This window comes from Hydra vulgaris, chromosome 15 (assembly GCF_038396675.1).
Source record: "Hydra vulgaris chromosome 15, alternate assembly HydraT2T_AEP".
Taxonomy (NCBI): Eukaryota; Metazoa; Cnidaria; class Hydrozoa; order Anthoathecata; family Hydridae; genus Hydra; species Hydra vulgaris.
The window spans coordinates 17,527,535-17,555,488 of record NC_088934.1 but is presented as its reverse complement, the minus strand read 5'-3'; the positions used below and the strand labels follow the sequence as shown (position 1 = coordinate 17,555,488).

General features: G+C 27.8%; 1 protein-coding gene across 1 annotated transcript; it reads left to right on the top strand.

Annotated features, from left to right (window-relative positions):
* Window positions 1-393: 393 nt before the first annotated feature.
* LOC136072155 (phosphatidylinositol glycan anchor biosynthesis class U protein-like) lies at window positions 394-27,684 on the top strand. Its single transcript, XM_065820812.1, has 12 exons — window positions 394-706; window positions 6,878-6,942; window positions 10,565-10,627; window positions 13,133-13,195; window positions 14,488-14,591; window positions 17,351-17,451; window positions 17,823-17,920; window positions 18,356-18,486; window positions 23,924-24,067; window positions 24,698-24,822; window positions 24,911-25,053; window positions 27,484-27,684. Exons 1-12 carry the CDS (start codon window positions 580-582, stop codon window positions 27,595-27,597), a joined length of 1,278 nt encoding a protein of 425 aa, XP_065676884.1. The 5' UTR covers window positions 394-579; the 3' UTR covers window positions 27,598-27,684.
* Window positions 27,685-27,954: the final 270 nt, after the last annotated feature.

Sequence of the window (27,954 nt, the reverse complement as noted above, 5' to 3'; positions counted from 1 at the left end):
GCAAAAAATTGCGATGATTGGAGGCTGGGAACAAAAAAGCCCCAAAAACACCTACCCCAAACGTGAGAGCAACAAGTTGATAAAATATTTTTTGTATTTTTCTCAATTAGACTTATATTCATCGATAATTTTTAAGTTTCATAGTATTATCTCTCAGCGTTCAAAAATTATGACCATATGAAATTTAAACCCCCCTCAATTTGAGGGGGTTGTTTAAATTGGAGTTATTTTGTATTTTTAACCATGTTATTTTGTATTATTTAAAATCCTGTTATATAATTGTTTCTCAGGATATAATTTACTTTTTGTATAATATATTTCTTGAATAAAAAATTATTTGAGGTCTTACGCCTTAAGATTTTTGCAGATAACGGCGAAAAAAGAAAAAAAAGAGAAGTTTTTCTTACAGCGAAGATTTTGACGAAAAAAATTAATAATAAAAAACCCGCTTAAATAATGTCAAAAAACCGACTTGAAAAAAATTATTCTAAAACAAGTTAATTAAATTTTATGTAATCGTAGTCATAACAAATATATATTTATGAATATGATGTAAAAAACAACAAAAATTAGAGGAAAATGTTAAAATTTCTGTTTGTATTATTTTTTGCTTTATTCTTGCGATTGATGTTGGTTTATTCTGGATTAAATGAATTTTTAATCAGAAGAGTAGAAGTGTCAAGCCCATTAACCTCGTGGTTTCGTAGTGAGTTAATTTTTATACTAAAAGTGTTTAAATATGAACTGTCAAAAGTTATGTCTTGACAAAAGAACAATTGGTTTCTTTTCTAAGAAAAGGAACATCAAAAAATTTCACCCTGCCACATAGAGAGCTCTGCTGCCTATGTGGCAGGGTGGCTGGAGAAAAAATGTGAGGGTGAACTAATTTATGCTGAGGATAAACCTATACTAATAAATGAAGCTAAAGGCTTGGAAGAGGTTTCTAGGGGACATTTTACATTTGTTCATGAGTGTACTTATTAGTCAGTTAGAGTTAGCTTACACTTTGAATAATAAATATTCGTTTTATTTTGTAATGTTTTACAGTGTAGGAAAGATCACATAAATTTCTTTGTAATTTTTTTTTGTTGAAACTCTAGATAGGTTGTTTAAGAGACCATGGCAATTGATACACCTAGCAATTTTAATTTTTATTTTTCTGTCTAACCTAGGCTTACGAGATTATAGTTCAAATTTCTTGGATTTTTCTAAGATGGTTCTTTTGTGGGTAATTGAAGATAAAAAAAATACTTTATAATGTCCATAATTTTAGCATTAGGATACAAATTACAACAGTTGCTAACTTTAATTAAAATTTAATTTTCTGATAACTTTTTTTAAATTAGTGTAACTAAATAAATCTTTCAGTGAAAATAATTTATACACAAAACAAAAAAGAAAGTGATGTTGGGTAATTACAAGTTCAAAAAGTTATAACTGGTCAAAGGTTGCCCCAAAATAACAATCTTGTAACATTGTTTAGCTTATGATTGATCTGTTTTCATTTGGCATTTAATAATGCTGGTCTTACAAAAGTTGTATATAATTTTTTGACATTAAATAAATCAAAATATTTGGTTGCTCTTATGATAAGATCATTTTGTTTGATGTACAGCTCCATCAATTTGACAAGGCAGTTTTAAATATGACTGAATTTTAAATCATAACTCCTATATCATGTTCTACTTCCAATGTTCCAAAGATATGATTTTATTAACTTAAATATACAATTTTATGTTTTTTTATAGTTATATTTTTTCAAACATTTGGCCATTTCATATCGGTGATTTCTAATTGTTTTTTGTATTTTCATTTGACTTAGAAACTATATGCAGATCATCTGCATCTAGGTTAATAAAATTTCTTTATCTGGTAGATTATTTATAAAATATCAAAATCAAAAGAATTTCAAGGACAGAACTTTATAGAACTCCATTTTCAACTGTTTTAAAAAACATTTTGATATAAAGTATACTGGCATATATGTAAATCAATTTTTTTATAGATTGAGTAAGGGTGGACAAAAATAATTGTATAAACATGACAGTCAAATTTTTTACTTCCGAAAGCTACAGATTTAATTGTAAAAATATGAGAAAACAATTTACAATAAACAAGAAAACTATTTTATAATAGAGTAATAAGAAGCTAAAATCATAAATTTACGGAAAAGTTATGTTGTTGATTATTAGCATTTTAGTGTAATTTAGACAATATGTTGTGTTGTTACATGATAAAGATAAAAAAATCCTGTTTTTGTTTAATATTTGTAAATTGTTTTATAATTTTATTAACTATTTATTTGCTTTTTAACATTTTTTAAAATTTTATATTAATACTGTTAAATCCCATTAACTTGAACTTCAAAGGAACTTCCAAAAAGAATTGTTAGACAACAAATGTTTCATTTAAATAAATTTCTGTTAGAATCAGACTTTAGAAGATATGAGTTATTAGTTTGATTTAAGATGATATTTCTTTAATCAATGCTAAACATTGTGTATATATTATTAGAGCTATACAAAATAATTAGTAACATAAATACAGATTTGCAAATTTATGGAACTCAACTTCAATAAACTCTTTTGCTTAGTGTTGTCATGACTATTAAATAATTCGATCTTCGACTAAATTGACTAATATGTTTTCTAAAGTGGACTAATACATTTTATATAAGTAATATATTTCTATAAGTCGATTTAGTCGAAATATAGAAATAATTGCAGGGATGCGGAGTTCCAAAAAGGACTCCAGATTTGAAAGTTACAAAAAGATTACTTTATCCTAGTTTTTGGTATTCAGGTGCTCTAAAAGTGTAAATAAGTTTATGGACTACTAATAGGAAAAAAATTAAGACTTTTAGGTTAGAGGAACAATCATTTTTTGAGCCCGGAGTCCTTAGGTATAATGGCGGCAAGGACTCTGGGACTCCAGGACTCCGGGCTTACAAACAATAAGTTTCAAGTCATTAAATCTCATGAATTTTTTTATTATAGCACATAATAAGTCAACAAACATGTTTAGAGCTTCTGGACACTACAGGCTTGGAAAAAGTAAAGATATAAAGCCGGAGTCCTTTTGGGACTCTGCATCCCTGAATAATTGAAATAAATAGTAACAAAAATAAAATAGTTTATATTTCCTTTCTATTTTCTTATATGATTTTATTTAAATAATAATGGATAATAAAATCTTTGATCATTGTCCATGAAAGAAAAATGGGTTTGAAAATTTGATTTTTAGGCTTATTGACAAAATTATTAATCAAATGTTATAAAACATTTTTTATATAAAAATTATATATTTTTGTCACATAAGGTACTAATAAAGATAAGCAACTTGTTTAAGTAAGAGTTCCTAGGCCCTTTGATTTTAAAATTCCAGGAAAGGTCTGCAAACAGTTTCATCAATCCTTGGAATTAGGGTCAGCATTCGGCAATGCTGGCCTAACTGCCAACCTGAAAGTATTTGAGGTCGGCAAATTTATGTTTTATGGTTTGATCTTTGTATCAAATAATTTTTGCTGACCTCAAAATGATTGAGGTCGGCAATTTGATTGAGGTCTCAAAATGATTGAGGTCGGTTATTGCCGACCTCATTTTTCCTAATTCCGAGGGTTGGTTTCATTGTGCCTTTTGAGCAAAATACAAGTGCAAAACTATTTAAAATGCCGAATCAAGCGAAAACTCATGATGACAACAGATAAATTGTCTGTTCTCTGTTTGCAAAAAGCTAATGGGCAACTGACTGATTTTATGGTTCAACGCTGTCAAGAAGTTTTTGGTCAACCTATTAACTTTGAAGATCAAAGAGTCCCAATTGGTATCTGTGAAAACTGTCAAGTAGACTTTAGAAAAAGAGACAATGGTGAAGATATTCAACTTCCCTGACTGCTTGACTACAAAAACATAAAGATTCGTACTGCAACAAGAGAATCATCATTTGATTGCATGATTTGTTATGTGAGAAAAGCCAAGTTTTGAAGCCCTCCGCCGAGTGGAACAACAAACAAGACCAGTCAACTAAAAGAAGAGGCAGCTGTTGAGAAATGTTGTTCAGCATACTTTTCACTGATTTGAAGAGGAATTCCACATAATTGTACAAAAGGAATGCTTTGACAGAACTTGCTTAAAGTTGCAGCAAAACATAAACGCAGCAGAAAGAGAAGCTGCTTCTATTATAGCTAACAAGGTTCACCCCATGGCACTGTGTCTTAGTCAAGGAATAGGAAGGCATCTTCCAGTTACTCCAGGTGAAAAATATTTTCTTTTAGTCATATGCTTAATATGCTTTTGTTTTAGTGACTTTAATTACAACAAGAAAACTTTATAATATGAGAAACTGTGTTATGTTGATGTCAACTTTTTTTCCAGGGCCATCAAGACAATGAGAACTTTTTTCAGCAGCTACATTGTCTATTGGAAAATAATCCCAACGTCTATTGGTGTACTGCAAAGATGTTGAAGCTCTAAGAAACACTTAAGTTCAGATCAAGGTCCTCAGTCAAATGAACTTATCAAAGTGGGAATTGATGGAGGATGGGGGGTTTCTGAAAATGTCTTTAGGGGTTCTTGACTTAGAACCAAATTCTTCTCCCCCAACTAAGAAACATCACTTCAAGGACTCAGGAGTGAAGCATCAACTTCTGGTGGCTATTGCAGGAAACCACTCTGAAAATTATGACAATGTAAAACAGATCATAGACAAATTGAGCCTTAAGAGATTGCCTTTTGTGTTTTCATGTGACATGAAGCTTGCAAACATTTGTGGTTTGCAGTCTCACTCTTGTACCTGGTGTGACATTAAGTCAAAGAATCTTATCAGAGTGGTAAGCTCCGAAAATTTGGCTCCATTCAAACTGATTATATAGGCTTCCAAGCAGCAGGTACCCCGGAAAAAAAAGCCAGGAACACTCATCTTGGACTTCATTCCACCGATGGAACTTCACTTGCCTCTTGGTGTTTTTAACCGCCTCTTCAAGAGTCTGTGTCTGGAGTGGAAAAATTTACCAGAGTGGCCAAAAATGACGAACAACAATCTTTTCATGGAGGTTAATTTGCAGGCAATGAGTGCAGAAAGCTTTTACGAAATGTTGACTTGCTTCAACAAATTGCAGAAAAGCATACTTGTTTTTTAGCATTTCTATTCATTGACACATTCAGAAAATTTAATGCAGTTGTTCATGCCTCCATAGGAAATGTTCCTCAAGACAACTATTGCATCTTCATTGAAGAATTCAAGGATTCCTACCTCAAGCTTCCAAACACGAGTGTCACTCCCAAAGCGCATGCTTTTTTTTCATGTGACTCAGTTTATTGATTGCCACAACCACTTACTGAGTATATATAAAGAGCAAACAGCAGAATCACTCCATCATAATTTCAACCATCACTGGCAATGGTTCAAAAGGCCCAGAAATCTAGACTATCCTAAGAATCTTCTAAACTGTTTGGTTGGTTAGAACATTCTTTTTAACTTCTTTGTAGAGAATACTGCATTATAACATATGATATGTAAGAAATTACCCTTCAACATCAATTTTCAAGAACTTTATTTAATAAGAGTAATCCTTTTTTTTAAGTTGCTTGATCTGTTAAGCTAGAATCTGATTTTTTTAAATTTTCTGAAGAGATTGAATGCTTTTTTATTTGTTGTTGTTTCTAAGTCATAAGTACACTGCTTATTTATAGAATAAATATGTTAGAACAAGTTTCAAAGGTTTTCATTAGAAAATGTAACTTGTTTGGTCAGAGTAATAAAATCAAAATTCAAATCAATTTTTCTTTCACGAAGGATGATGAAAGATTTCCAACTCTAATGTACTCCTAAATACTTGTACTATCATACTTCTAAAGGTTTTTCTCGGGTACAGAGGTTCGAATTGAAAATCATTTCTTGACACAGTGGCTATATATCAAAAAGTCATTACAATTATATTTACAATGTGATTGTTTAGATGGCATTTGGATTTTAGAGCTTCACAATTTAGTTTAGGGGCCCCGAGCCAGCTTGGAGCAGCCCTGGAGAGTAAACAAAAAACTTGGTAATAGTTATAATAGTACATATTATTGTTATTAATTGAACAAACAAAAACTAAAGATTGAAAAGTTAAATTGAATAAAAAGATATAAGGATTTTACGATTTTAACTCGACTAAATCGACTTTTAGTCAATTAGTAGGAAGTCTATAGTCGATTAAATCAACTTTTTTTCAAATCAAATTTTTTAAAGTCGACTAACTTTGACTTTCGACTAGTTGACTTTTAGTCGATTTAGTCGAAGTCGATAACAACACTTCTTTTGAAGAAAGTTTCAACTTTTAGACAAGCCAAAATCAAATCAATTGACACAGTTTGCTTTGCAGCATGCTTATTGGCCCAGTTAGAGCATTAAATACTAATAAAAATGTTTTTATTTGTCAATTGATTTATAAATTTATATACATATTTATTTAATAACTGTTATCAACTTTTCTTATGTTTATTTACTTATTTAAATATTTTTTTAATGGAATGGGGGAGGGGTAGGTGGAATTTTAAATGTCACAAAAAATATTCAGGGTACATGTTGGAGATTTTCTTTGACCTTTTTCTTGATTAAAAGTCTAAGATCGTTTGATGAAGTTAGCTATGTATAACAATTTGCAAAAGATTTTATAGTGCTTTCTGGTACTAAACAAACTTTTCATTATGATTTGAAGAATTAAGTTGTATTTAAGCATAAATGTTTTTAAAAATCTGTTTTTTATGTGTTTTGTATTTGTTTTTGTTTTTTTATGTGTTTTTTTTTATCTGTTTTTTTATATGTGTTTTTTATTTGTTTTTTGTGTTTTTTTAATCTGTTTTTTTTTTTTTTAATTTGGTTTTTATTTTATTAGCAAGAGAGTGTATTGCTTTATCTAATTATGGGATTTCTCCATATAGTGGTGATATATGCCATCAGGTATTCATTTTAAGTTTATATTATTTTAAGAAAACCTAATATATATAGATTAGTTTTTAAGGATGGGGGTGTGGAGGGAGATCTTATATTGCATTAAGAAATAATTTACTTAATAAAAAAAGTAAATTGATTTTCCTCATGAGTAGGAAATTGCTTCTATTTCTATATCTTCTAAGCAGGGAATTCCAAATATGTTGGAAAAGCTTCCCCAACTTGTTTGCTAAAAAAATCTATTGCTTGCAAGTCTTTGTAGAAAGAACCTACATTATGAAATATGATATTTAAGTTCACTGTGATTACCTATCATCATCTACAAATGTTTCAAATAATTCTAGATAAGCTGTTTTTTTCTATTTTTTATTTATTTATTGCGCCTTCCATGAGATGTAGTTGTAAGTAGAAAAGATGATTAATAGCTAATTGATTTTAAAATAAAAGAGTTTTGTCCATACAACAAATATATTTTCGATTAAATTTTTGTTTATATAATTTATTTATCCATTTAACTGTTTAATCTGAATGCCTTAAGTATTCTTAGTTCAAAACAATTGGTTTAAGAAATTATTGTTCTACTCCATGTATAACAAATATAAATTGCCATGTAATTCTAAATCATACCACATATGACTTAACAGAGTTTGATATCTGGTGCACATGTGAAACTTATTTTATCCATAGTCATAAGAAATACATAGTTTGGGAGCACAATCCCTTTCTAATTTTTTTGCTGTTTTAACTTGAACTTTGACAATTGGCCTGATTCCCCTGCTCGGGTTGTAAAAATGAGTAGTGAACTTTATATAGAGCTTGATGATCTGTATATAGCTATTATGGACGGAATTTTAGAAGAAGTTGAACAATATCTAGATATATTATTAATTAATGCATCTAGATTTTTTCAATTTTTTTGTTATTGTCGAAATTTGACCTAAAATAACATAAAACTTGTCTTTTTGGGTCATGTAAGTATTGGTGAAGTTAGAATGGCGAATATTACTAATAGTATTATTTGCTTAATAGTAATGAATAGTACTATTTGCTTAACGAACAGTAATTTTGTTAAACAGGTAATACTTTTTGTTTAACGAATAATATTATTCATTTAACAAATAGTGTTACTTGCTTAATGAATAGTACTAATTGTTAAAAAAAAGAAGGAATTTGCATGAGAATTCCAGTAAAATTTGTTGTGCTTAGGGATCTTCCATAAAGTGCATATGCAGGTATTGCAGAAGGTGTTACCCAAAAATGTACAAATGCCTACAAGGGAGGGAAGGGAGTATTAAAGACGTATAGAATTTGACTCAATCTCTCATTCAATATCTCTACAAAAACTTGATTTCTTTTTTATAACATGAGTTTAAAAAATCAATATTATGTTATGGAACAGAGAAATGTTGAATTTATTAAAAGTTTTTTTTTTTTAATGTTTTGAAAAATTTATGCCTTGGAGAAGGGTGGGAGGTTTGTTTTTTAATAAATAAGGTGTATGTACGCATGGGGGGGTGGTTATTGTTGAAAGCATCAGGTGCAAACGGGGAGGGAAGGGGAGGGGGTCCTAAAATAGTTTTACTGCGTATCCTTTTTATGGATGTCCCCTATATGTAAAAATCAGATGATACGAAATAAAACAATAAATAGTATAAATTGTTTAATAAATAGATATTTATTAGTTTTTTGTTGTTTTTTTCATATATTTTCATACATATCATTATATTGTTAATAAAAATTTGGTGTCCCTTTTTTGATCATACTTTTATTTTTCATAATTTTTTAACTCCACTTTTTAGTATTTTGTTATAAATAGGGTAGATAAGGGTAACATGAGCACCTTAGTAATATGAGCATACTAAAAGATTTCTAAGATGTAAGCAGTGAAGTTAAAGTTGCTTTGTATTTTTTAAATCGACTTTATGTGGTGATAACAGGAATCAGAATAATTAGCATAAATATATATGCAGTAATTAGCAGGTCTCATCTAATTAAAATGCGATTAAATTTTTTGCGTTGTTGAAATATTATCACCATGCATAGGTAAATCTGTGGCGTGAAATTTTGATGCTAAAATAATTAAGTTTAATTTTTCATGAAGAAAAATATGTTAGCTAGAAATCTGTTTCATTTTTGTTTGAAAAACAATGTATAGAAAGAAACATTTAGTTTTGAATTTATTTAAAGATGCCATTTTTGTGTAATATAAGCATGCTCAAATTACCCAGTGTTTTTCATTGAAATTACCTAGTTTAAAGTCCTAAAATTGCAGTGGTTTTAATTGCTTTTTGAATAAAAACAAAACATAGCGATTGATGCGGGAGTTATCGGACAAATCTGAATTTAATTATTTGAGCATAATAATTTATTTTTGTGATTTACTGCATATATATTTATGTTAATTATTCTGATTCCTGTGTTTATGCATAGGCATAAATGTTCTATAAAGTATAAACTTTATTATTTAAACACAATTATTTAAAATGAGGTTTAATGTAGCTGAACAAGAATCTGTTCAAAAGCAATTCAAAATGTTTTTTGTAAATAAACCTAATATAAAAAAAAGGAATTCATAGATCATTTTGAAAAGGAAGAGTTTGCTCGAAGTACAATATATGATAACCTAAAATTGAAAACTGAAATTAAATAAAAACTGAAATAAAATTGAAACTGTTTAATTCTTTTCTGATAGAAAGCACCCTGGGCAAAATAAGATTTAGCAGGGGCAACAAGTGGAGTCCTTAGCTAATAGAAATACTTTAGATGTAAAATTTTCATGAAGATTGTTATTGTAGATAAGAAACATTACAGGAGAAAACATAGAACTTTGTGGTACCCTTAAAGTTACTTAAAATAAAGTTGGCTTTCAAGAATAACTTTAATTCTGCAGTTAGAAAAAAATAATTTATTTATCTCAAAAACTTCATATAAAGAAACTAATAACAGAATGAAGACTAATTGTAGAATAGTTAGAGAGGTCAAAGTATTTTTTATAGTTTTAAAAAATTGGAACCACTTAATCAGCACTTTTTAAAAGTTTAGCAAAAATTGAAGAGAATTCTGGAGAATACTTTTTTAAGACTATGATTGAAATCTTGTCTGGAGCATAAACTGTAAAAGTGTTCAATTGAGAATTAAATTTAGCATTAGAAGCCATTGTGATTTTAATGTTTAACAATGGGTTAATTGTTTAACTGGCAGGAAGAGTGTGGCCATTAGATTCAAGAGTTAAATTAGAGTAAAATTTCTTTGCAAAAAACTCTGACTTATTCTGGGGAAAAGTAAAAAGTCAGACTCATAAATTAGAGATTAAATGTTGAACTTACTTTAGTTAATGACACTGTTAAAGACCTATCAAAAGTCTCTAGATCCTAATATCTGAGGTAAGAAACAAGATTTAGTATAACAAGCAACATGTACAACAACTGATATATGAACATAATTTAACATCATTATAACTCCGTGTAAACTCCTTTTACTTAATAAGTGCTTTTACTTACAGAAGTTATATATCTAACATTTATAATGATTTTTATATAATATAATTATTATTTATGAATTTTTTATTGTTTCTTTATTAACTATCATTATTTAAACTGAGTTTAACTTTTTGTTTTGTTTTTTTTATTAGCCGCCTTTGATGATAAAGTTTTTCAGCAGTTTTCCAAGTACATATGTACCATATTTATTTATTGTAAGTTTTGTTTCATAAATTTTGATATTAAAAAAAAAACCACTATGAAACATATTTAAAAAAAAAAAATTTTATTGCAATTTCTATGTTTTTTGGAATATCATATAGCATTCTAACACTATATATATATATATATATATATATATATATATATATATATATATATATATATATATATATATATATATATATATATATATATATATATATATATATATATATATATATGCGTGTGTGTATAAACACACACACACACAGGGGTTGAAATAAGTGTTGGACAATGCCACCCCTAAGACCATTCTTGAGACCTGCTAGATGAGGGCAATAAACCATTGCTCATTTTTGCAGTAAAAATGAACAATGGTTGGTTGCCTCCGTAAATCAGGTTTTAATAACAGTCTGGGGGCGCTGATGTCCGACACTTGTTTCAACCCCTGTATATATATATATAAAAGCCTTGGCGAGAATAAAGTGTTTATTCATAAAAAGTTTGCTCATTCAATGGAAAATTTTACTTAACAAAAGCACCCTAAAAAGAGAATGTATTAGTTTTTGATGAGTAATCAGACTTTGGGTTTACATAAAATTGAAGAATTGCACAATTAGTCAAAAAGTTTAGAATTCTCAGTTCTTGCACTCTTGAATAGATAATAAATACAAGAATAGTTTATGATAAATTATAAATATGAAATCTTATTTAGCAGTGAAAATATCCAAAAATAAAATTACCATTTAAATATATAAATACAGATTCTAGTAAAAATACCTTTAATAACACAGGTCAACAAAAAAATTTTTTTTTTTCTGGTGCCGAGCAAACAATTTGTTTTTTGTATAGCATTTCTCATTTTGATTTCAAATATACAACTCTTTTTTTACCATCAGGTCAAGTTGTAAAGATATTTAGGTTCAAATCTTAAGTATTTAGGGTAAAGTCCCTAATATTGTCGAAAAAAAAGTTATTCAAAAGTATGTCAACCTGGGTCTCAAAAGAAGCGTATTTTCATAAAGATTTTAAAAATATTATTCATTTGTAATAAAAATAAGTATTTTGTGTATTTTTGGTGAATAACATTCTTTTGACTTTTTTTTAAGAGTCTTTAGCATTTTTTCACATAATTTTTTTGTCTATGAATTTTAAGGAAAAATATTTATGTTTTCTAAAATCTCTATGAAAATACGCTTCTTTTGAGACCCAGGTTGACATACTTTTGAATAACTTTTTTTTCGACAATATTAGGGACTTTACCCTAAATACTTAAGATTTGAACCTAAATATCTTTACAACTTGACCTGATGGTAAAAAAAGAGTTACATGTTTGAAATCAAAATGAGAAATGCTATACAAAAAACAAATTGCTTGCTCGGCACCAGAAAAAATTTTTTGGTAAAGATGGTAAATTTTATTAATTACACCACATCTTCTTAAGGCATTGGTCACACATTTGATGATACATTTTAATGTAGTTAAGGAAAAGCTTAGGTTGAAACAGTGAAGGTAACTTATTTATGAAAAGGAAAAACCAGTTAATTCAATATAACTAAAACTATTAAAATATTAATTTCTATCTTCTCAAAGCAGTCATTGGCCTTTTTTTTTATAAATTCCTTTCAATAACAAAGGCTTTTATAAGAACTTTGCAGTTTATTATTGCTTATTTCTGTAGATGACAGTTTTAAGTTACATTTTAGATCATAATGCATTTTGATTATGATAATGTGTTTCTTATATAAAGTATTTAATTAAAGTAATGTAATTTAATAAGTTTTGCTGATTGTAGGGTAATAATGTTACCATTATAATGATGTCTCAAGATATTTCACAAATAGGATTTCATAGGAGAAAAAAAAAACAATTTCTGCATGTAGAAAGTGTTTTTTTTTTCTCAAACAGGGATCTTTCTTCAAACAGGAATTTTTCTTTAAACAAAGATTATGCAGTGCATACACTGTTTGTCCCTATTTGAAATAAAAAGTTAGGTTTTCTTTTTTTATAATTTCTTTTATAACTTTATATCTCAATTGTTTGAATTTTTTTTACATGTATAATATAAAAATGTGAACATCTAAATTAATTGAATAACATCTTTGATTATATAGTCATCAGGTTATTACACCATTTTGTATTGCACCTTAGTATAATCTGATGTAATTTGCACTGTGACTTTCATCAATTTTAATTTTAAAAGATTAGTATCTAAGAAAAGAATAATTGATTGATTTTTTTGAAAAATTTGTACTTTTGCAAGAGTCTTAAATTGCTTGTGTAAACCCACCAAGGTAAGTTTAGGGGCAAGAATGTGCTTTAGCTTCTGCACACTCGCTATGGCTTAAACAATGTTTTATACATATATATATATATATATATATATATATATATATATATATATATATATATATATATATATATATATATATATATATATATATATATATATATATATATATATATATATATATATATATATATATATATATATATATATATATATATCAATTTCTTAGGCTGCAGATCTTTTAACTGGGATTGTTATGTGCTTAGTAGGAAAAAATTTTGTTATAACTCAGGTAAAGTTTTGAAGTTTTTTTAATAAATAAAAATTGCTAGATTTAAATATAAGTACTATGTTATAACATATGACATTTAACACATAAAATACTATCTTTTACATATATAGTTACATTAAATTAACTAGTATGTTATACAACTAGATCATATACTAGCTATTAATATTTATAGTTACAAAATAGTTGTCTATTATCTAATTTCTATTGTTAAAAACATACAATTGTTTATATAGTAACATATATTTACTATCAACTTATTATAAATTCACCAGGTTAAATCAAAACAGTTTATATTTTAAATAGTATTAAAACTATATTTTGTTTTAGTTTATGGTTTTATAGTATTTCTGTCATTTATAATAACATAAACTTCTGGAAGTTATAATAACCTTACAAATTATAAATCCAAATTTAACTTTACAAAACAATAATATTTTAGACTAATATTTAAAAATATATATATACTACATATTAAAATTAATATAACGGTTTTGTGTTATTACAGTATTAGTATTTTTCTAATTCTGAGTTTGTTATTTTTATTATCTGTTATTAAAGACTGATACTTTGATTATTATTAAATGTTTTTTTGTTTTTATTAACTATTATTAAATGCTTTGTTATCAGGTATGCGGACTCCTTAAATGACTCCAGCTTTCAATCTCTTTCTGGTCTCTGATGTTCAAAAGCTCCAAAAATGTTGGATGAAAAAAAGTCATGAGTTTTAATGACTCCGAGCTTATTGTTTTTAAGCCTGGAATCACAGATTCTTGGAGTCCTTGTTGCCATTTTTCTCATAAGAACTCTAGGTTCAAATATTGGTTAATCAAACTGGAAGTCTTAAATTTTAAAATATTGGTCATCAAACCTGGAAGTCTTAAATTTTATCCTAAAAATTGTCCACAAGCTTCTTTACATTTCTGAAACTCCTTAATACCAAAAACCAGGATTAATATTTTTTTGTGACTTTCAAATCTAAAATCTTTTTTGGGACTCTGCATCCCTGTTTGTTATAGTGGTTTACTGTGTTATTGTGTGCATTGTTATAGTGGTGGTCTACTGTGTTATTGTGTGCATTGTTACTTTAGATTTTATTAAACACTTTTTTATTTCGATCAATTGTTATTGAATCTTTTTTACTTTGATTAAATGTTATTGTTTCATTACTTTGATTAAATGTTATTGATGTGCTGACATCAACTAATAAATGCTGGGTTTTTTTTATGCTTGCTATCTTAAAATTTACTTTTTTACTTCAATTTTCATTTTTGTAATTTTCTTTTTCAAAACAGCTAGTGATGCAGGAAAAAGAAAAGAAGAATTATGCTGAGGATGCAGCAGTATTGATTTTAAACAAAGACCAGCTGAAAAATACTGCATTTGTTGCTATGTCTGTGTGAGTTTATTATTTCAAATTTATATAGTCTTTCGCCATAATAAAAGTTGTGTATTAAAGTAGAGCAAGTTTCATTTTGTAATATTTTTTATATATTTAAAAAGTTTCAAAACGAACCACAATTTTTTATAACTTTTTAAATGATAAAATTATGAAAAAGTTTGTTTTATTCTTTCAGTGGTTACATTGAAGTTAACAGTGATTATGTCACATTGTTGTTTTGGAAATCTTATTTTTCTTATTTAAGATAAAAGAAAATGTTGCTTTGAGAATTTAGAAAAAAAACTTAAAAAAGTTGCGAAATTGTCTTTTAGTGTAACAAGCAGTCTTGGTTGATTAAACTATCTTTTAAAGGAGTATTTGCTATTGGACCAAATCATGAACCATTTATTAATCATAAACCAAACCAAAACATTTATTAAAAGAAATTGTTTTGATGTATTTAGATATTTTGAGTTATGTGTAAGTCACTAGTTTTCTAAAAACACAGAAAGGTGATTTATGCAATTGCAATATCAATGTGGCACTCTGTATGGTGGAGTATTTATTAAACAGAGTACTTCCGTGATTTTCTTCGTGATGGCCCTTGGGTAGAAGTCTTTTTTCTTCCTGTCGACAAATGTGCTTCTTACATAACTGAATCGTGGATTCAGGCTGGCATTGAATCTTTTGTTCTCTCTTGACGATTCCAGGTCAAGCCTCACTCTCCTCCATGGTTTTCCTCACACTGTGCTGCTGTGATTGCCAATCAAAACCGTTACTTCCATATTTATCAGCAAAACAATTCTCCAGAAAACAGATGTCTGTTTATTGCTGCTAGAAACAATTGTAAAAAGGTTCTGTCTAACGCCAAAACCCGCTATTCTCAGGTCATGAAATCTCGTATCTCATCTCAAAAATTAGGCTCTCGTGACTTCTGGAGAATCTTTAATAATATCAATAATAAGGGCAAATTTTTAATTCCACCTCTCTTATATGGTTCAGACTTTGTCACCTCACCTAATGATAAAGCTGAATTGTTTGCTAAAAACTTTTCATCAATATCATCTCTTGATTCCACTAGTTGCGTTCTACCTGATATTGCCAACAAACAGGTTGATCCATTGCTTGACATTCATATCACTCCAGCTTCTGTATCTAAAGTGATTTCCTGCCTAGACTCTTCTACAGCTTGTGGCCCGGACAACATACCTGTTATTGTCTTGCAGAAGTGTTCTCCGGAGCTGTCGTCTATACTCTCAAAACTATTCAACAAGTGCTTATCAGAGTCTTTTACAGCCTGCTGGGAAGCGGCATCTGTTATCCCTATCTTCAAAAATTCTGGAGAGCGATCTGATTTGTCTAACTACCGTCCCATTAGTCTTCTTCCTATCATAAGCAAGGTTTTTGAATCTTTAATTAACAAACACTTAATTTCTCATCTTGAATCTGATAACTTACTTTCTGACCATCAATATAGATTTTGATCTTCTCGTTCTACAGCTGATTTGCTAACAGTAATAACTGATAGGTTTTATTGTGAATTAGATAAAGGTGGAGAGGTTAAGGCCATGGCTCTTGATATTTCAAAAGCTTTTGATAAAGTTTGGCATGCTGGTCTTCTCCATAAGCTTTCTTCTTATGGTGTATCTGGCATCATCTTTAAGATTATTGAATCCTTCCTTTCCAATCATAGTATAAAAGTTGTCCTCGATGGACAGCACTCTTCTTCTTATTCTGTAACTTCAGGGTTCCTCAAGGTTCTATCCTTGGCCCTATACTCTTTTTAATTTATATTAACAATCTTCCAGATCTTCTCACATCTAAGGTGGCATTGTTTGCTGATGATACTACCATTTATTCTTGTCGTGATAAGAAACCAACACCCTCTGATTGCTTGGAGGGGGCATTAGAGCTTGAAAAGGATCTCACTTCTGCTACAGCATGGGGCTTACAGTGGCTGGTGAACTTTAATTCAGATAAAACTCAATTTTTTTCAGCCAATCGTTATCGCAATAATTTAGATCTTCCTATATTTATGAACGGTGATGTACTCGATGAGTCATCTACTCTTCATCTTCTAGGATTAACTCTTACTTCCAATCTTTCTTGAAAACCATATATTAAATCAGTTGCAAAATTAGCATCTGCTAAGGTTGCATCTCTTTATCGAGCTCGTCACTTTCTTACTTCGGATTCTATTCTCTATCTCTATAAATCTCAAATCCGGCCTTGTATGGAATACTGTTGCCATATTTGGAGCGGATCTTCTAATGATGCCCTTTCTCTTTTAGACAAGGTGCAAAAACGCATTGTAAACATAGTTGGACCTGCTCTTGCAGCCAACCTCCAACCATTGTCACATCGTCGTAATGTTGCTTCTCTTTCTCTTTTCTACAAATACTTTTTTTCCTCGAACACCAGTTCTTTGAAATTCACTTCCTTCATCTTGCTTTCCTGATTCATATAATTTGCAATTCTTTAAGTTGTCTGTCAATCGTTATCTTGCTCTACAATCTTCATCTTTTTTCTTTCAGTAACTTCCAAATTTAATTTGTGGCTGTTTGCCGCCTTGTTGGAAGCAAAGATGTTTAAAAAAAAACAAAAAAACTTGTTAAACATAGTCAAAAATATTAACTAAAAGCTTATTTTAGTATATATGCTATCCTATATTCTTTAAATCCAAATATACATTACTATATTTGGATTTAAAGGGTTGCACAGTTTATCATAATTTGATAATGATGCAAATTAAAAGTAATATAAATTTTTTCTTTAAGTTATTTACTTCATCCTTATTCAATAATAACATGTGCTGCCCAATCAAGTTTGATAGTGAACAATTTACTCTGTGTATTACTACTACTTGCTCTTGTAAAAGGTAAGCTTCAAAAATATAACACATTTTTAATGTTTTAGCATATTTTACTGAAAAATTTACTTATAATATTTGGTGTGTGTGAGAAAAAGAATATATATGCACACATAAGAGAGTAGGAATTAGTTTGACTAATAAAGGTTTAAGATTTTTGTATTAATAATTTTATTTGATGTAAATAACTATTAACTAAGATAATTTTTATATATAAAATTTTGCATATATGAAAAGATTTATATACAAAAAATTTTTATATATGTAAAATATTTACATTTTATTATATTTGTTAACCTTTGATATATTCCCGAGTGTTTTTTAATTTTTTTCAATGTATAACTTTTACTTTTCAAAAAAAATGCTTTCTTTTATTTCAGGCTGGTCACTAATTGGAAGTATTTGTGCAGCGGTTCTTACATATTTATCATTCTACCCAGTGATTTTTCTGGCGCCTATAGTTATAAATGCTTTTAATGTATGATGGTTACTTTTTTTTTGTTGTTGCAATAAATAATGTCTTTACTATTTTGAAAAAGTTTTCATAAACTTGACTAAAAATTTTGCAATATTAAATTTTAAATGTATATGTTGGTAAATTTAAATAAAGTTAAATAAAAACCCTATATATCTGCACGTGCAAAATATGATAAGTAAAATGTTGAAGTATATTTTAGAACATTATTGTTGCAAAAGATATTTTCATTTTCACTAATTTATTCCTTGTCATATTCCTACTCAGTTTTATGATTTATTACAATTTTTAGATGATTTTTTTTTATAAAATCATCAAAACCATCAGTTTTAGATTTAAAAAATGTTCTTTAAAATATTTATTAATATCTTTTAAAAAAATTTTTTTTTTCCACAACTAGTTAGATCATGTAACTGTATTACTTTGATTGATTTTTAGATATCTACATACAAAAAGATTTCAACTTGCAAGTGTTTATTTGGATATGTAATTACTCTTGCTTGTTTGTTAAAATGCTCTTTCATGGTCTATGGTACATGGAACTTTATTTATTCTGTTTACAGTTTTATGTTAGTAATTCTTATCCAATAAAATTTTCTTAGTACTTTTTTTATCTTCACTATTATCTTTGATATTTAAAATTAATATTTTTTTAGAATAATATTTAGGGCAGCCAAAAATATAGATATTTTTCTAGTAAAATATATATTTTCAAGCAAGTAAGATATTTTTCAACAGCATTTTTTTATAGTATTTAATAAATTTAGTAAGCAGTATAATAAATTATTTTATGCAATAATAATCAATAAGCATTTTGGTTTGTAAGATTTTTAATAATTTCTGTTTGTTATGGTTTGTTAAAAATGTTTAAAATTTTTTACGATTTCACAATAATTGAAATCTTTCTGTGAATTTTTACTAGTTTGATTTGTGCAAATTTGATTTGGTTAAAAAAAAACATTAGAATTTAAATAATCACTAAAGCAATTACAAAAAAAAAAAACTTTTTAGGAAAGCCAAAATTAAAACAACCCATATCAATTAATTTAACACAAATGTGAGAAAATATCCTGATTTTAAGAGCGATATATATGTATATTTTTTTGCAATTTGTGCAATAAATCTGTTTCAGCTAAAAAATACATTTATTTTTAACAAAACCTACTAAGTGCAAGACATGAGTGAAGAATGTTGTTAAGTCTGCAACAACTTCTACACAGGTACTAATTTGGGAGAGAAGCAAATTTATAAAATATTCACAATTTGCTCATGGTTTGTGTGTTTCCTGACTTGTTTGGCTCATGACTTTGTGTTTCAAAGGTTACTTACAAAAAAAATACAGATCAAAAAGTTCCATCTGAATCCACTCTTCATACATCTCATGTTAAAGAAATGTATAAATCTTGTATTTAAACCATTTAAAAAAATTAGCAATCGTTATTTGCAGATGTCAATTGATGAAACTATTGATGCTTTTAGGAGATACATTACAAATGCTATTATTAGAATATTACACCAAGAGCAAAAAAGTTGCAGAACGAAAATTTAATTGAACTCTGTTGATTCTAAGACAGCTCATCATAACACTATTGACAGCTAATCATAACACTATTGACACCTTTTTGATGAGTCTTAAATGATTTTTGGTAATAACTTTGACAAAAGACTATTTTGCTGTTTATTTCTGATGCTGTATATAGTAACTTGTCTTGCTCATGGATTACACTGAGTATGTGAGCTAATGTGAAGCATGTATCAAAATGTTGATCATCTTGTATTTAATGTAGAGAAAGTATTTTTTAAATCTCCTTTAAGAGTGGAAATATTCAAATTTTTACAACCTGGCCTTGCATTGCTAACTCAGCTAATATTAAGAAAATGGGATACTTGGCTTACAATCTCCAAATATTATGAAAACATTTTTTAAGAATGAAGTAGAGCAGCCATAGCACAATAGTTAGCGCGCTTGCCTCAGAAGCCTCAGATCTGTGGTTCAACTCTGGGCAAGTTTTATAACATCGGTAAAGAAGGCGGCGTGAACTTTCTTTCAAATGCACCTAAAATAAAAGTAAATAAATAAAAAAAAGAGGGTTGTTACAAATATACTTCATTCTTTGGATGAGAAGAAGGCAGCCTTAATCAAAGTCTCAAAATATTTATTAGGTGACTTGTCAATAAGAACTGGCTTACAGTTTTTTTTCTCTGGTTCTCGGTTTCTTAAATTATTAGTTTTTTAAGGCTTTACATATATAAAAAGATTTTATATATAAATCTTTTTATATATGTAAAACTTTATATATAAAAATTATCTATAGGCAAATCAAACCTGTTACTGATGCAGTTGAGGCAATTTTAAATATGAATAGAGGAAAAGCATAATCATTTAAAAGTAAATTAAAAAAATTTATTTAAAAAAAAACAGTGACTTTGATATTTTAAAGAACATCTCAATGCAAAATTATACTATTTCTGAGACCTTAGCTTTTAAATATGCCCCAATAACATCTCAGATATGGAAAGATGTATCTCTATGTAAAAAACCATTTTTAGAGATGCTAGACGAGGTTTTCTTTTCCGAAATTTAAGTGAAATGTTTGTTATTTACTGTAACAAAAGTTTTAGTCGAAAAAAATTTTTTTTTTATATTACAATGTATATATTTTTTTATACATTTTTTATCCATAAAATATGAAAATAATAAATAATGAACTTATATATATATATAAGGTTAGGTTTCACTTTTATAGTTAAAAACTAGTTAAGTGACACCTTAAAAGAATTAAATAAAACAGAGAAAACTTAAAATAAAATAAACAAAAAATCAACATAAAAACATAAGCGAATAAAAAAAGCACAAAAAAAAAAATAAAGCACTAATAAGTAATGATAATATTATTAATAGCGATTATAATAATAATAATAGTATGTAGAAAATATTACAAATAATAACTATAATAAAAATTATAACTTATAATAAAACAATAGTAAAAATAATTTTAATATAATTTATATTTGTGACAGTAATTATAAAAAAAAATAATAATAAACAGAACCATTATCACTATCTAATTTATATACTACTTTATGAATAATATTAATAAGCAACTGAAACAAAAATATTTTAATGATAATATTAAAGAAAAAATAATAGTATAAAATAAAATATATCAATAGTTTTAGTTATGCAATAATATATTAAAGCAATCATAAAAGATAAAAATTAATATTTGTTAGATATATACTTGAATAAAAATTCATTATTTTTTGAGAAATATACTGCTGTAGTCTGACTACTACTTTTTTTAAATTTTTATTTGAAACTCGCTCTTAAGAGATTGTCCGTTATTATGCGACACTAAATTTATTTAAAAAACGGAAGCAGGAGATCTTAAGCACTTTTTTGCTGTGATTTTCATTAAACTTAATGGGCTATTTTAATTTTTTGTATAACTTAAGGCTTTGTGAGAGAGAACTTTTGATATCCTTTTTTTGTTTATTAGTGAAATTTTTTGGTATCTGTCGAGAAGAAGAAAGTTACTATTGAATTTCGTTAAAATCTTTTCTTTTTTTTTAAATGGTATTAATTAGTTCCAGTGAGAATTACATTGATGTTTTATGGTGGGTGCAAATTAACATTTTCAGTATTTTGAGTGTAATATTTGTGTATCACTTGTTTTAATAAAAAAAACTAATAAACTAGTTTCATAGATTATTTTGGTGAAAATTAAACACAAAAAAATACAGTTGTAAAGCTTTACAAGATCTTGAAGTTTCAAAATTTTTAATTCAGAATTTTTTTTTTTGGATATCAGCTTGTGAAGGAGGAATAAAATATCATGATTCTTATGAATGTATGTTTTAAACTGTTTTTTATTACTTATTTTTGGTTGCCCTAGTAATTAGTAAATAATAATGAAATAAATGTAATTAGTAAACAAGATGCTTAATTTACCAATCTCATCATTTTAGTGCTCAATTAGCCAATCTTATTAACAAAGTGCTCAATTATTTAAACTTATGTTAATTTGTAAATATATTAAATTGTTTTTTAAAATTTTTTAATACAATCAAAAATTTTGCATTCAGTATTGTAATAATAAAGACATTTATTATTACAATATTTTTTTTTGTCATGAGTTTCCTGTTAATTTGGGTTGTTTTTTGTTTTTTTTAGTTTTTGTATCTACTTTCTCCATGTTTTTTAACCTTCATTGTAATATAACAATTTGTAACTAAGTTTTTTTTGTTTTATCCTTGGGTTGAAAGTGTGTTTTTCTAATCCATTTTGCCAAAAACAAATATAAAATAGTTGTTATTCTTCAAAAACTTTGCTTCTGTGACTAGGACAATTGTATTTTGTAATTTGTGAGTTTTTGAGAAAGTTCTTTATTCATATTAAATACTGAGCATTCTTCTAGAATATTCCTAATCTGCAAGAATTTGTCCGAATGTCCAAGAATTATCCAGAATACTCTAGAACTTTGAGTAACCTTTAAAACTTTTAAGAAACTTACTTATACAAAACTTTTAGGAACAAACTGTGCAAAAGTAGCCGTAAAAGTATTAAAGCACATCAGACATTTCAATTTAAGTTATTGATCAATAAAGGAGTAATGAATCATATTTAAAAAGCAATTATTTAATTTGAGTAGCATCATGAAGTTGTTTGCTACTAGCTGACACATTTTGCTAAGTGTGTGAATAACATATAAAAGCAAGATTGAAAAAGTATTCTGTAGAAGCAAGTTGTAAAATGTGTGGGGCCTACAAGGCATTATTTGATATGTTTGTGAAATACCAAAGTATACCATGTCAGAATAAATCCCGGGTATCGTACTTCACATGAATATTGCATGAGAACTCTTGAAGATAAAATGGATAATTGGTTCTTACCTAGATGTGCTTTATTTTGTAGAATTTTAATGATTTAAGATGTTGCAATATTAATAATATGCTCTGTATTAGGTAATGTGTGAAATTTGCTTTCTTCAAATTTATCCAATTTGTTATATGTGCTATGTTACAGGTTGGCACAGAAGAGGAAAGAGAGATATACATTTTTTTACGTTGTGAATTAGGCAACAACTGATGGACCTAAGCAACTGCTACTTAAGAGAAGAAAGTTCTTTTAAGTTCCGTTGTTTGTTACAAAGTTGTAACAAACAGCGGAATTTGTTGGATAAAAAGTAGTCACAAATCAGAGAAAGCATTACTAAACATTGTTCACCTTCTCTATTCAGAAAGAAGGTTTGTGTTTTTGTAACCATGTGGCAGGTGTTTTTAAAGCTATTAGTATCTTATGTAACCCTTTTGAATGGCATCTATTTTTACACAGATGATCACAGAGTCTTGAAGCCATGTTTCTTCATAAAATGGTTTTCACAAGCTCCTAAACAGAATGGAGAGAGCGACTTAAAACAGTTTTGTTGCAGTTGTTATTTGCTTCCTGAGTAATCACAAGGTTAAAACTATGTGGAGTTGGTTCAGATTTTAATATAGAATTGCACCAAATTCGATGTAGAATGTCACTCAAAGTCCATATCCTTGATGCTCATTTCCATATATTCAAATAAAATATGCAAGCTTACTCAGAGGAGCAAGGCAATCACTTTCATTAAAATATTGATTTTGACTTTGAATGTCATTATCACGGGCATTGAAACAAAAATATGATGGAGGGCTACATTTAGAAAGTACTTCATGAAATTGATTTACAGTACACTCATAAATCTTCTCATTTCTGAAGCTTTTTGAGTGATTATTTTACTGTCTTTGGTTTTTCATTTTCTGTATCACTAAAGATTATTTTTGGTCATAAAATTAAAGTTTGTGCTAAATGTTGTCATTTTTTTTCAATTTTTAGATGTAAGCAATTGAAATATAACACTTTGAATTTAAGGACAAATATTGTTACAGAGTGTAATAGTTCTGCTTTATAGATAATAAAATCTAAATGATTATGAGTTGATATTGCAATTAAAATTACTTTGTCTTTTTAAATTTTAGGCTAATGGTTAACGATCTTACTCCAAATATGGGTTTGACTTGGTATTTTTTCTCGGAAATGTTTGATCATTTCAAGTTATTTTTTCTGTGCGTATATCAGATGAGTGTGTTTGTTTTTACGATTCCAATAGCAGTAATTTTCAGGTGTGATTTTGGCATTATTTTAGTTAAATATATATATTTTTTTTAACAATGTTATTACTTCCTTCAATTAATTATAATATTTTCATCCTGTTCATACCGACATTAAAAAGATTTTATTTTAAACAAGCAATAAAATTTAAGATACCATGGATGTTTTGTCAATATAAAATATGTTCATATAAGACATTATAAAGACATGCGGTAGTGGTGTAGTGGTAAAGCGCTCGCTTCATAAGCGAGAGGTTCTGAGTTCAATCCCCACCACGTCCCTGGTAGTACTTCGCTCAACTTGTTTCTCCGTGCAGCGGCCTTGTTCGTCAAGGTTTGTGTTTCGGAGTTATAGAGTTGAGAGAGGGTTATAACCACTATTAAGTAGCCTCCTCATCTGCAGTGGCCTTCCCGGCCTTGAGGAAGTAATAACAATAAAGAATAAAATAAAATATATTTTAATATCAGTATAAACAGGTTATATCTTTTTTAATATTTTCTCTAAAAAAATAAATTTAAAAATTTTTGTATTTATCAAGATTTTTTTAATATTACTTTATACTGATATTATGTTTATTGTTATTTAAATATTTTATTTATTTTTAATTTTCTATTATTCTATTTTCTGTTATTATTTTTTAGAAAATATCCAATATTAATATGCTATAGTTTGTTTTCACTTGTGTCACTGTTTAAATCATACCCAAATTTTGGTGATTTATCTGTACCTATGGCAATGCTGCCATTTTGGTGTTACCTTTATCGGTGTAAGTTTTCTTTTAACTTATGATTCATAAGTTTATGTGAAACGTTGCAGTTGCAGACATTCTTTTTTTTTTTTTACTTTAAATTTAGATACTCGAAATGTATTATTTATTGGAACCATTTTTATTGTGGCATCAGCACTTGCACCTTGTATGTGGTATCTATGGATATACGCTGGAAGTGGAAATGGAAATTTCTTTTATGCTATTACTCTTCTCTATGCTTCAGCTCAGGTGAGTTTATCCAGGTATTACACTTCTCTAATGGTTGATAACTAAGTTTTGGCACAAACTTAAACTGAAATTTAATAATGTTAGAAATTTTATTTTAGATCTATCAAATACATAATAATGTCAATTAAGTCTATTATAAAAAAATAATAATGAAAAAGTAATAAGAGTCTCTTATTTTAGTAAACCTCCTTATTTTATCAAACCTTTTCCTGACTGATAAAGCATGGTTTTTTACAAACTTTAAGTCCATATTGCCAAGGCATCTAACTATCTTTTTTTCTCAACTCAACAAGATTTTTGGCTATCCAGTTGTTCTTCTAAACCTCCATTTTCAAGTTTCCCCGAAAATCTTCCATTGGATGAACACAAGGTATATTCTGGTCTTCCAAAAATTTAGTTATCGGAAGCAAAATGAGTGGACTCTAAGTCAGGTCAAATCACATAACCATCAGCACTATAATTTTTTAATAAACGGAAGGAGTTTGTTCTTTAGAATTATACAATAAATGTCTTGGTTAATCATGTTTCCAGATTTTCAAAAAAAAGGGATTTGTCAATCCTTTTGGCGATATGGCAAACCATACAAGCCACTGGGGATATTTTTCTTTGAAAATATTAACATTATCCGGTGTCTTATTCAAGTCTTTGGTGTAGAAAGTGTCATTGCCTGGCTGATCAGCATGGCTAAATGAAAAGTTTCATCATCAATTCAATATGCTAAATGAAAAGTTTCATCATCAAAATTTTTTTTTTTTTTTATGTTATTCACCTCCCCAAGGCCAAGATGGCCACTACAGATGAGGAGGCTACTTAATATTGGTTATAACCCTCTTTCAACTCTATAGCTCTGAAACACGAACCTTGACAAATAAGGCCACTGCGCGGAGAAACAAGTTGATTCACCATCAATTAAAAAATTACGATTTTCATAATGCTGTAAAATTTGTCTGCATTTGGGTCGAGCTAGCTTTTTTTAATGTTCAGTTTGGAGTGGTTTTTTAATTTTTTTTCTATACTTGATGTTAGTACGCATTTTTAACAACTTGTTAACATATGGTTAAGAGCATCTAAATTTTATAGAGGCTGCTCTTTGAGAACGTCTTGATCTATGATTGAACATATTTTTCAGTTTTTTGTTGTTACTTTTAGCTGCTATTTTTACTAGACGACCGTTGGCAATTTTTCTTTTTAATGTACCAGTTTCTTTTACTTGTTTGATCCAACAATATATACTATGTTTTAAGGCTAAAGGTCCAATGAAATGCTTTGTAATTTCATTTGATTCTATTTCAAGATTCTGAACAATGACTTTGTACAATTTATTTTTTATAGTCTCGTACTTTGCCATTTCCTGTAATTTGAAAAAAAAGAAAAGTAGTGAAAAATTTTCATCAAACTTTATGATAAAATACAAGAGTTTTATTTTGAGTAATTTACAATGTATATAGAGTATATAATAAAATAATTAAATGCACTTTGTATTTGTGCTAAAACTTAGTTATGATTTAGCTCAGATGGGTTTATCCAGGTATTACATTTCTCTATGGTTTAGCTCAGATAAGGTTATTTAGGTATTACAAAATCTTTTTTGTTTAAACATACATATTGCTTGTCCAAATACTCAGTCAATAAATGTGTAAATGCTGTAAATTAAAAAAAGGACAGTGTTTAAATTTTTTCTTTGTTTTCATCTGAAACCGATTGTTATTCATAACTTTATTATAATTTAATGCCACTTATCCAGTTTTTAAAATGTTTAAAAATCGATATTTAAAATTTTTCAAATTTATAAAAAGTAAAGTAGCAAAAAAACTGGATTAGTTTGAACAATAAATAAGTAATATCTGGAAAATACTTTAAACCTAAAACCATTTTCTGATGTTTTACATACTTCCTATTGTTTTAAAGTGTTACCCTGTATTTATTTTGCATAAGAAATTCATGTTTTTTTACTTTTTGTACATTATTTTGGCATAGTTTGGTCAAAGTATTACTAAACAAAAAAAATTTGTTTAGTAATATATAAAAATTTAAAATATATTGTTTAAGCAATTTGATAAGTTAAGTAATACAGATTTTAAAAATATTTAAAAATCATACACAACAGTAACAAAATTTAAAAATCATACACTATTGTTACAAAATTTAAAAATATATGCAGCAGTGGTGTTGTGGTTAGAGTTCTGACTCAGAACCAACTCCAGATTTAGCCTATTAAATGACATTGATAAGGAAGGAGACATGAACTTCCTAGTTAAATGCACTTCCCCCGTGCTCTGTGATATGACCGTAAGCACTTTTGGGAGCACCTCAATAACCACAACAAATATATGGATGTCTTTAAATTGAAGGGGGCCAAACGTTAATAATATTAACTTGCAGTAAATTGTTGAATATTAAATAAAAACTGTTTTTATATTTTGTTTTTAGATATTCTTGCTTTCTGATATTCTATATGCATTCTTAAGACGTGAATATCACTTACTACATGGTATGAAGCCAAAAACTAGTACTGGTCAAGAAGGAATTATAGTTATGAAATAATTTTAAATATGCCGTTTTTCAATTTAATTTATTTTTCAATGCGGAATCCATGTAAAATAGTAGCATGATATTCTAATGTATTTACAAGTATTCTTTTTTTTTTTTACTTTATACACCTCCCTATGGAAAGGAGACCACTATTGTTGAGGAGGCCACTTTTTTTTCTTTGTTATTATAATCCTTCTCCACCCATCAACTCCTAAACAAGATCAAGACGACTGCACAGAGAAGTTGAATATTGTATGGTAAAAATAATCACTCAAAGTTCATTTTATTTCACTAAAATTTTTAATTTTTGTTCAATTTTTTTTTTTTTTTTTTTTTTTATTTTGAATTTGTTAAATTCTAAAAATAAAG

Bases quoted from the DNA above. Each gene is read 5' to 3' on its own strand.
- LOC136072155 (XM_065820812.1), top strand. From the start codon at position 580: ATGTTAAAATTTCTGTTTGTATTATTTTTTGCTTTATTCTTGCGATTG. The intron at 14,592-17,350 runs GTGAGTTTATTA...TTTTTCTTTAAG, and splicing joins GCATTTGTTGCTATGTCTGT to TTATTTACTTCATCCTTATT. The intron at 17,921-18,355 runs GTATGATGGTTA...ATTGATTTTTAG, and splicing joins TAGTTATAAATGCTTTTAAT to ATATCTACATACAAAAAGAT.